Source organism: Oncorhynchus nerka, unplaced genomic scaffold, assembly GCF_034236695.1.
Source record: "Oncorhynchus nerka isolate Pitt River unplaced genomic scaffold, Oner_Uvic_2.0 unplaced_scaffold_1473, whole genome shotgun sequence".
NCBI classification, from domain to species: domain Eukaryota; kingdom Metazoa; phylum Chordata; class Actinopteri; order Salmoniformes; family Salmonidae; genus Oncorhynchus; species Oncorhynchus nerka.
The window spans coordinates 16,119-27,500 of NW_027039841.1; the positions used below are offsets into that span (position 1 = coordinate 16,119).

The following is an 11,382-nucleotide window of genomic DNA, read 5'->3' on the forward strand; positions in this document are numbered from 1 at the left end:
TTAGGGGTGAGTGTTTGCTCTGTTAGGGGTGCATGTTTGCTCTGTTAGGGCTCTGGAGGGCCGCTCCAGGCCCCTCCAGGCCCCTTGTTCCCTCCAGGCCCCTCCAGACCCCTCCAGTTCCATCCAGGCCCCTCCAGTTCCATCCAGGCCCCTCCAGGCCCCTCCAGTTCCATCCAGGCCCCTCCAGTTCCATCCAGGCCCCCTCCAGGCCCCTCCAGGCCCCTCCAGGCCCCTCCAGGCCCCAACCTGTTTTCTCATGTCAAACTATCTAATTACAGTTTCAGAAGAACAATTTGCTAGTCTTTTGTTAGTTACATAGTGTAAGTTATGGGTCAGTTAACTCCAAAATGTATCTCCCGTCTCAGATGTTCCCCCCCATAGAAAATACCTGTATAAATAATAGTATAAGAGGTCTCTATAAAGGTCGTCGTCATGCCAACACACACAGTGAGTAAAACAGAAGAAAGAAAGAAAAAACTGAGGGGAGAATGTGCCACTCTGACCGACTCCTAGCCTCCCATTCGCCATTGGCCAGGGGAGTAGCCAATGAGCAGTAAGGGGAGATGTTTTACTTCCTGTGGGCTGGTATACAGCCCCCTTTGAGGAATATTCCAGACCTCTCCCGTGGTGTTTATTTAAAAAGAGAGAAATAATCCTGCTTGTTAACTAAAACAGCACCACAGTGTGTGTGGTATAACTCAACCTGAGCGTGTGTGTGTGTGTGTGTGTGTGTGTGTGTGTGTGTGTGTGTGTGTGTGTGTGTGTGTGTGTGTGTGTGTGTGTGTGTGTGTGTGTGTGTGTGTGTGTGTGTGGTTACTAGACGTGTGCCTGGTCTTGGTTGTGGAGGAACCTGCTTTCAGGAAAGGAAAAGGAATTTACAGGGAAAGACTCCAGACTTTACCAAAACTACAGTCCTTCATATATGTATCCACAGGTACATATAAATACATGTAATAATGTCTGGCCTTTCAGGGTTTATAGTTATTGAGAAGGAGGGAGAAAAAGAGAGAGAGTTAGTGAGAAGGGGGGAGAGAGAGAGAGAGAGAGAGAGAGAGAAGGGGGGCGAGAGAGAGGGAGAGAGAGATAATAAGTAAGTAAGCAAGTAAATTTGAGAAAACGAGGGAGCGAAAAAGAGATATGAGTGTATATTCTGGCAGCTCTCCCTGTAAGTAATGTAAATAACGTCTGACTGTAGCGGTCTCAGAGGAGAGGAGATGTGAACCAGTATACAGTATATACATTCCTCCTCTCCTCCCTCCCTCCCTGAGCACGTGGTGGGACATGAGGTCCGTGTTATGAAAGGCGTAGAGTTCTAGGAAGGCTGAAATTAGTTCCAAGAGATCAGAGAAGGACGTAGGAGGAACGACAACCGAGCAGCGCAGCGATGTACAACACACTGTACCACCGTCACTGTATAGAGGTCAGGATGTTATTGTAAAAGACAATGTTTTCTCAATGACTTACCTGACTTACCAAAACAAAAGTTTAGAATTCTTCAAATGACTTACCTGACTTACCAAAACAAAAGTTTAGAATTCTTCAAATGACTTACCTGACTTACCAAAACAAAAGTTTAGAATTCTTCAAATGACTTACCTGACTTACCAAAACAAAAGTTTTAGAATTCTTCAAATGACTTACCTGACTTACCAAAACAAAAGTTTTAGAATTCTTCAAATGACTTACCTGACTTACCAAAACAAAAGTTTAGAATTCTTCAAATGACTTACCTGACTTACCAAAACAAAAGTTTAGAATTCTTCAAATGACTTACCTGACTTACCAAAACAAAAGTTAAGAATTCTTCAAATGACTTACCTGACTTACCAAAACAAAAGTTTAGAATTCTTCAAATGATTTACAACTTGTTGATTTTCTCTTCAGTGCATTTGAGAGAAAGAGTAATCTGAAAGTTTCAAGTTTCAGCATTTATTCACCAGGTGCCCAGGATACATCAGGTGTAAAACAGTGAAAATCTAACCTTGACTAACATTGAGAGCTCCTTCTCAGCAGGATACATCAGGTATAAAACAGTGAAACTCTAACCTTGACTAACCTTGAGAGCTCCTTCCCAGCAATGCAGAGATAATAATAATAGTCTAGATAATAACAACAGAAAATACATGTTTTAAAACAAGAAGCACGATATAGGTTGAAGAAACAGGACAATAACACCAAGATGTTGTCTGTATCATGTTGGGTTCACAGTTCACAGGCTCTTGCAGGAGGTCTGGTTCGAGAAAGGGCCTAAAATGGCCGCTTTCATCCTGATGTTCTGAAAACACGAAGGCCGTGAGGTCGATACGTAAGCTGATTAAAAATCTGTGATATTATCAAGAGCAGTGTGCGGTTTCCTTTCTCCTTCATCTTGTTCAACTGTTAACATGCACCTGCAAAACAGATTCCTCAGAAGTGCGACTGCCTTTTGAATTTTGTGATACGGATGTAAAAAAACAAACATGTCAAACACCCTTCCTCACAGTGACGTTTCTATGTGAGAACTGCCAGAACAATTTGAGATACCAAAAATGTTTCCCTCCTACTCTGCGGTGGAATCGGACACAAAGGACTTGCTGACAGACATGACAGTGTTATGACAGATTGACAGTTTGAGGAATACGCACATTGTTTCCAAGGGATCAGAAGGGACAAAGAACATCGCAGGAATGGCAACACTACAAAGCAGGACACCTTTAGAAACACAAACTACAGCAACAACAACATCCTCCGCATTAAGAGGACACCTTTAGAAACACAAACTACAGCAACAACAACATCCTCCGCATTAAGAGGACAACTTTAGAAACACAAACTACAGCAACAACAACATCCTCCGCATTAAGAGGACACCTTTAGAAACACAAACTACAGCAACAACAACATCCTCCGCATTAAGAGGACACCTTTAGAAACACAAACTACAGCAACAACAACATCCTCCGCATTAAGAGGACACCTTTAGAAACACAAACTACAGCAACAACAACATCCTCCACATTAAGAGGACAACTTTAGTACAATGACTGTTCCCTTTTCTCCCCAGTAGAACAGGGGAACCAATCCCTTTTCTCCCCAGTAGAACAGGGGAACCAATCCCTTCTCTCCCCAGTAGAACAGGGGAACCAATCCCTTTTCTCCCCAGTAGAACAGGGGAACCAATCCCTTTTCTCCCCAGTAGAAGAGGGGAACCAATCCCTTTTCTCCCCAGTAGAACAGGGGAACCAATCCCTTTTCTCCCCAGTAGAACAGGGGAACCAATCCCTTCTCTCCCCAGTAGAACAGGGGAACCAATCCCTTTTCTCCCCAGTAGAACAGGGGAACCAATCCCTTTTCTCCCCAGTAGAACAGGGGAACCAATCCCTTCTCTCCCCAGTAGAACAGGGGAACCAATCCCTTTTCTCCCCAGTAGAAGAGGGGGAACCAATCCCTTTTCTCCCCAGTAGAAGAGGGGAACCAATCCCTTTTCTCCCCAGTAGAACAGGGGAACCAATCCCTTTTCTCCCCAGTAGAACAGGGGAACCAATCCCTTCTCTCCCCAGTAGAACAGGGGAACCAATCCCTTCTCTCCCCAGTAGAACAGGGGAACCAATCCCTTCTCTCCCCAGTAGAACAGGGGAACCAATCCCTTCTCTCCCCAGTAGAACAGGGGAACCAATCCCTTTCTCCCCAGTAGAACAGGGGAACCAATCCCTTTTCTCCCCAGTAGAACAGGGGAACCAATCCCTTCTCTCCCCAGTAGAACAGGGGAACCAATCCCTTTTCTCCCCAGTAGAACAGGGAACCAATCCCTTTCTCCCCAGTAGAACAGGGGAACCAATCCCTTCTCTCCCCAGTAGAACAGGGGAACCAATCCCTTTTCTCCCCAGTAGAACAGGGGAACCAATCCCTTTTCTCCCCAGTAGAACAGGGGAACCAATCCCTTCTCTCCCCAGTAGAACAGGGGAACCAATCCCTTTTCTCCCCAGTAGAACAGGGGAACCAATCCCTTTTCTCCCCAGTAGAAGAGGGGAACCAATCCCTTCTCTCCCCAGTAGAAGAGGGGAACCAATCCCTTTTCTCCCCAGTAGAAGAGGGGAACCAATCCCTTCTCTCCCCAGTAGAACAGGGGAACCAATCCCTTTTCTCCCCAGTAGAACAGGGGAACCAATCCCTTCTCTCCCCAGTAGAACAGGGGAACCAATCCCTTTTCTCCCCAGTAGAACAGGGGAACCAATCCCTTTTCTCCCCAGTAGAACAGGGGAACCAATCCCTTTTCTCCCCAGTAGAACAGGGGAACCAATCCCTTTTCTCCCCAGTAGAACAGGGGAACCAATCCCTTTTCTCCCCAGTAGAACAGGGAACCAATCCCTTTTCTCCCCAGTAGAACAGGGGAACCAATCCCTTTTCTCCCCAGTAGAACAGGGGAACCAATCCCTTCTCTCCCCAGTAGAACAGGGGAACCAATCCCTTCTCTCCCCAGTAGAAGAGGGGAACCAATCCCTTTTCTCCCCAGTAGAACAGGGGAACCAATCCCTTTCTCCCCAGTAGAACAGGGGAACCAATCCCTTTTCTCCCCAGTAGAACAGGGGAACCAATCCCTTTTCTCCCCAGTAGAACAGGGGAACCAATCCCTTTTCTCCCCAGTAGAAGAGGGGAACCAATCCCTTTTCTCCCCAGTAGAACAGGGGAACCAATCCCTTTTCTCCCCAGTAGAACAGGGGAACCAATCCCTTTTCTCCCCAGTAGAAGAGGGAACCAATCCCTTTTCTCCCCAGTAGAAGAGGGGAACCAATCCCTTTTCTCCCCAGTAGAACAGGGGAACCAATCCCTTTCTCCCCAGTAGAAGAGGGGAACCAATCCCTTTTCTCCCCAGTAGAACAGGGGAACCAATCCCTTTTCTCCCCAGTAGAACAGGGGAACCAATCCCTTTTCTCCCCAGTAGAACAGGGGAACCAATCCCTTTTCTCCCCAGTAGAACAGGGGAACCAATCCCTTTTCTCCCCAGTAGAAGAGGGGAACCAATCCCTTTTCTCCCCAGTAGAACAGGGGAACCAATCCCTTTTCTCCCCAGTAGAACAGGGGAACCAATCCCTTTTCTCCCCAGTAGAAGAGGGGAACCAATCCCTTTTCTCCCCAGTAGAAGAGGGGAACCAATCCCTTTTCTCCCCAGTAGAACAGGGGAACCAATCCCTTTTCTCCCCAGTAGAACAGGGGAACCAATCCCTTCTCTCCCCAGTAGAAGAGGGGAACCAATCCCTTTTCTCCCCAGTAGAAGAGGGGAACCAATCCCTTTTCTCCCCAGTAGAACAGGGGAACCAATCCCTTTTCTCCCCAGTAGAACAGGGGAACCAATCCCTTTTCTCCCCAGTAGAACAGGGGAACCAATCCCTTTTCTCCCCAGTAGAACAGGGGAACCAATCCCTTCTCTCCCCAGTAGAACAGGGGAACCAATCCCTTTTCTCCACAGTAGAAGAGGGGAACCATTCCCTTCTCTCCCCAGTAGAAGAGGGGAACCAATCCCTTTTCTCCCCAGTAGAACAGGGGAACCAATCCCTTTTCTCCCCAGTAGAAGAGGGGAACCAATCCCTTCTCTCCCCAGTAGAAGAGGGGAACCAATCCCTTTTCTCCCCAGTAGAACAGGGGAACCAATCCCTTCTCTCCCCAGTAGAACAGGGGAACCAATCCCTTCTCTCCCCAGTAGAAGAGGGGAACCAATCCCTTCTCTCCCCAGTAGAAGAGGGGAACCAATCCCTTTTCTCCCCAGTAGAACAGGGGAACCAATCCCTTCTCTCCCCAGTAGAACAGGGGAACCAATCCCTTTTCTCCCCAGTAGAAGAGGGGAACCATTCCCTTTTCTCCCCAGTAGAACAGGGGAACCAATCCCTTTTCTCCCCAGTAGAACAGGGGAACCAATCCCTTCTCTCTCCAGTAGAACAGGGGAACCAATCCCTTTTCTCCCCAGTAGAAGAGGGGAACCATTCCCTTCTCTCCCCAGTAGAAGAGGGGAACCAATCCCTTTTCTCCCCAGTAGAACAGGGGAACCAATCCCTTTTCTCCCCAGTAGAAGAGGGGAACCAATCCCTTCTCTCCCCAGTAGAAGAGGGGAACCAATCCCTTTTCTCCCCAGTAGAACAGGGGAACCAATCCCTTCTCTCCCCAGTAGAACAGGGGAACCAATCCCTTCTCTCCCCAGTAGAAGAGGGGAACCAATCCCTTCTCTCCCCAGTAGAAGAGGGGAACCAATCCCTTTTCTCCCCAGTAGAACAGGGGAACCAATCCCTTTTCTCCCCAGTAGAACAGGGGAACCAATCCCTTCTCTCCCCAGTAGAACAGGGGAACCAATCCCTTTTCTCCCCAGTAGAAGAGGGGAACCAATCCCTTTTCTCCCCAGTAGAAGAGGGGAACCAATCCCTTTTCTCCCCAGTAGAAGAGGGGAACCAATCCCTTCTCTCCCCAGTAGAACAGGGGAACCAATCCCTTTTCTCCCCAGTAGAAGAGGGGAACCAATCCCTTTTCTCCCCAGTAGAACAGGGGAACCAATCCCTTCTCTCCCCAGTAGAACAGGGGAACCAATCCCTTCTCTCCCCAGTAGAAGAGGGGAACCAATCCCTTCTCTCCCCAGTAGAAGAGGGGAACCAATCCCTTTTCTCCCCAGTAGAACAGGGGAACCAATCCCTTCTCTCCCCAGTAGAACAGGGGAACCAATCCCTTTTCTCCCCAGTAGAAGAGGGGAACCATCCCTTTCTCCCCAGTAGAACAGGGGAACCAATCCCTTTTCTCCCCAGTAGAACAGGGAACCAATCCCTTCTCTCTCCAGTAGAACAGGGGAACCAATCCCTTTTCTCCCCAGTAGAAGAGGGGAACCATTCCCTTCTCTCCCCAGTAGAAGAGGGGAACCAATCCCTTTCTCCCCAGTAGAACAGGGGAACCAATCCCTTTTCTCCCCAGTAGAAGAGGGGAACCAATCCCTTCTCTCCCCAGTAGAAGAGGGAACCAATCCCTTTTCTCCCCAGTAGAACAGGGGAACCAATCCCTTCTCTCCCCAGTAGAACAGGGGAACCAATCCCTTCTCTCCCCAGTAGAAGAGGGGAACCAATCCCTTCTCTCCCCAGTAGAAGAGGGGAACCAATCCCTTTTCTCCCCAGTAGAACAGGGGAACCAATCCCTTCTCTCCCCAGTAGAACAGGGGAACCAATCCCTTTTCTCCCCAGTAGAACAGGGGAACCAATCCCTTTTCTCCCCAGTAGAAGAGGGGAACCAATCCCTTTTCTCCCCAGTAGAACAGGGGAACCAATCCCTTTTCTCCCCAGTAGAAGAGGGGAACCAATCCCTTCTCTCCCCAGTAGAAGAGGGGAACCAATCCCTTTTCTCCCCAGTAGAAGGGGAACCAATCCCTTTTCTCCCCAGTAGAACAGGGGAACCAATCCCTTTTCTCCCCAGTAGAACAGGGGAACCAATCCCTTTTCTCCCCAGTAGAAGAGGGGAACCAATCCTTTTCTCCCCAGTAGAAGAGGGGAACCAATCCCTTTTCTCCCCAGTAGAAGAGGGGAACCAATCCCTTTTCTCCCCAGTAGAAGAGGGGAACCAATCCCTTCTCTCCCCAGTAGAAGAGGGGAACCAATCCCTTTTCTCCCCAGTAGAAGAGGGGAACCAATCCCTTTTCTCCCCAGTAGAAGAGGGGAACCAATCCCTTTTCTCCCCAGTAGAAGAGGGGGAACCAATCCCTTCTCTCCCCAGTAGAACAGGGGAACCAATCCCTTTTCTCCCCAGTAGAAGAGGGGAACCAATCCCTTTTCTCCCCAGTAGAACAGGGGAACCAATCCCTTTTCTCCCCAGTAGAACAGGGAACCAATCCCTTCTCTCCCCAGTAGAACAGGGGAACCAATCCCTTTTCTCCCCAGTAGAAGAGGGGAACCAATCCCTTTTCTCCCCAGTAGAAGAGGGGAACCAATCCCTTTTCTCCCCAGTAGAAGAGGGGAACCAATCCCTTCTCTCCCCAGTAGAACAGGGGAACCAATCCCTTTTCTCCCCAGTAGAAGAGGGGAACCAATCCCTTTCTCCCCAGTAGAACAGGGGAACCAATCCCTTTTCTCCCCAGTAGAACAGGGGAACCAATCCCTTTTCTCCCCAGTAGAACAGGGGAACCAATCCCTTCTCTCCCCAGTAGAACAGGGGAACCAATCCCTTTTCTCCACAGTAGAAGAGGGGAACCATTCCCTTCTCTCCCCAGTAGAAGAGGGGAACCAATCCCTTTTCTCCCCAGTAGAACAGGGGAACCAATCCCTTTTCTCCCCAGTAGAAGAGGGGAACCAATCCCTTCTCTCCCCAGTAGAAGAGGGGAACCAATCCCTTTTCTCCCCAGTAGAACAGGGGAACCAATCCCTTCTCTCCCCAGTAGAACAGGGGAACCAATCCCTTCTCTCCCCAGTAGAAGAGGGGAACCAATCCCTTCTCTCCCCAGTAGAAGAGGGGAACCAATCCCTTTTCTCCCCAGTAGAACAGGGGAACCAATCCCTTCTCTCCCCAGTAGAACAGGGGAACCAATCCCTTTTCTCCCCAGTAGAAGAGGGGAACCATTCCCTTTTCTCCCCAGTAGAACAGGGGAACCAATCCCTTTTCTCCCCAGTAGAACAGGGGAACCAATCCCTTCTCTCCCCAGTAGAACAGGGGAACCAATCCCTTTTCTCCCCAGTAGAAGAGGGGAACCATTCCCTTCTCTCCCCAGTAGAAGAGGGGAACCAATCCCTTTTCTCCCCAGTAGAACAGGGGAACCAATCCCTTTTCTCCCCAGTAGAAGAGGGGAACCAATCCCTTTTCTCCCCAGTAGAAGAGGGGGAACCAATCCCTTCTCTCCCCAGTAGAAGAGGGGAACCAATCCCTTCTCTCCCCAGTAGAAGAGGGGAACCAATCCCTTTTCTCCCCAGTAGAAGAGGGGAACCATTACCTTTTCTCCCCAGTAGAAGAGGGGAACCAATCCCTTCTCTCCCCAGTAGAAGAGGGGAACCAATCCCTTCTCTCCCCAGTAGAAGAGGGGAACCAATCCCTTCTCTCCCCAGTAGAAGAGGGGAACCAATCCCTTCTCTCCCCAGTAGAAGAGGGGGAACCACGCCCCCTAAACCCTTCCCTCAGCAGGACAACTATATTACTGTACAGTGTAACGCCCCCTAAACCCTCCCTTATTACTGTACAGTGTAACGCCCCCTAAACCCTCTCCTCAGCAGGACAACTATACTACTGTACAGTGTAACGCCCCCTAAACCCTCCCTTATTACTGTACAGTGTAACGCCCCCTAAACCCTCTCCTCAGCAGGACAACTATATTACTGTACAGTGTAACGCCCCCTAAACCCTCTCCTCAGCAGGACAACTATACTACTGTACAGTGTAACGCCCCCTAAACCCTCTCCTCAGCAGGACAACTATACTACTGTACAGTGCAACGCCCCCTAAACCCTCCCTTATTACTGTACAGTGTAACGCCCCCTAAACCCTCTCCTCAGCAGGACAACTATATTACTGTACAGTGTAACGCCCCCTAAACCCTCCCTTATTACTGTACAGTGTAACGCCCCCTAAACCCTCTCCTCAGCAGGACAACTATATTACTGTACAGTGTAACGCCCCTAAACCCTCCCTTATTACTGTACAGTGTAACGCCCCCTAAACCCTCTCCTCAGCAGGACAACTATACTACTGTACAGTGTAACGCCCCTAAACCCTCCCTTATTACTGTACAGTGTAACGCCCCCTAAACCCTCTCCTCAGCAGGACAACTATATTACTGTACAGTGCAACGCCCCTAAACCCTCCCTTATTACTGTACAGTGTAACGCCCCTAAACCCTCTCCTCAGCAGGACAACTATATTACTGTACAGTGTAACGCCCCTAAACCCTCCCTTATTACTGTACAGTGTAACGCCCCCTAAACCCTCTCCTCAGCAGGACAACTATATTACTGTACAGTGTAACGCCCCCTAAACCCTCCCTTATTACTGTACAGTGTAACGCCCCCTAAACCCTCTCCTCAGCAGGACAACTATATTACTGTACAGTGCAACGCCCCCTAAACCCTCCCTTATTACTGTACAGTGCAACGCCCCCTAAACCCTCTCCTCAGCAGGACAATAGGGTCCAGAGGACAGGGTTCAGAGGACAGGGTTCAGAGGACAGGGTCCAGAGGACAGGGTTCAGAGGACAGGATTCAGAGGACAGGGTTCAGAGGACAGGGTCCAGAGGACAGGGTCCAGAGGACAGGGTTCAGAGGACAGGGTCCAGAGGACAGGGTCCAGAGGACAGGATTCAGAGGACAGGGTTCAGAGGACAGGGTCCAGAGGACAGGGTCCAGAGGACAGGGTCCATTGCCCCTCAAGTTTGACAAAAACAAAACAGTTGTTTTTATTTCTTCATTGTTGGGGACATAAAAGACTGTCAAAACACCACAGAAATCAGCTGCAAGTGATTTTAATTTTGGAAATCTCTTTACCAGTATTCCCACATAATGAAGAGACATGAGAATGTAAACAAATGTAAGCAAGAATTGAAATGATTGAGTTTTAGTCAAATATTACATCTGTTTTGGCTTCTTGCAGTCAATTTGCAGTCTACAAATGATTTGTAATTATGTTCAGCCCCCCCCAAACATCAGCTCAAGAAAACAATCAGGCCGCAGCTTCGTCTAGTTGATGATCTCTGCCACCTGCGCTAAACAGCACAAACAGGTCTGGAATCAGGCTACTCAGGAACCATCAGTATCACTTCCTGGTGGAGATGTTGGTTGTGATATCGTTGTTATGAGGGGAACATCAGTATCACTTCCTGGTGGAGATGTTGGTTGTGATATCGTTGTTATGAGGAGAACATCAGTATCACTTCCTGGTGGAGATGTTGGTTGTGATATCGTTGTTATGAGGAGAACATCAGTATCACTTCCTGGTGGAGATGTTGGTTGTGATGTCGTTGTTATGAGGGGAACATCAGTATCACTTCCTGGTGGAGATGTTGGTTGTGATATCGTTGTTATGAGGAGAACATCAGTATCACTTCCTGGTGGAGATGTTGGTTGTGATGTCGTTGTTATGAGGGGAACATCAGTATCACTTCCTGGTGGAGATGTTGGTTGTGATGTCGTTGTTATGAGGGGAACATCAGTATCACTTCCTGGTGGAGATGTTGGTTGTGATATCGTTGTTATGAGGAGAACATCAGTATCACTTCCTGGTGGAGATGTTGGTTGTGATGTCGTTGTTATGAGGAGAACATCAGTATCACTTCCTGGTGGAGATGTTGGTTGTGATATCGTTGTTATGAGGAGAACATCAGTATCACTTCCTGGTGGAGATGTTGGTTGTGATGTCGTTGTTATGAGGAGAACATCAGTATCACTTCCTGGTGGAGATGTTGGT

The 11,382-nt window shown here is 48.7% G+C and overlaps 1 protein-coding gene across 1 annotated transcript in view; it reads left to right on the forward strand.

Moving 5' to 3' along the window:
* Nucleotides 1-1,339: 1,339 nt before the first annotated feature.
* Nucleotides 1,340-11,382, forward strand: part of LOC135568578 (ninjurin-2-like) — a 21,355-nt gene continuing 11,312 nt past the window's right edge. Inside the window, exon 1 of the mRNA XM_065015375.1 lies at nt 1,340-1,420. Coding sequence (XP_064871447.1) covers nt 1,385-1,420 — 36 coding nt within the window. The 5' untranslated portion in view covers nt 1,340-1,384. The remainder of the gene's footprint in view (nt 1,421-11,382) is intronic.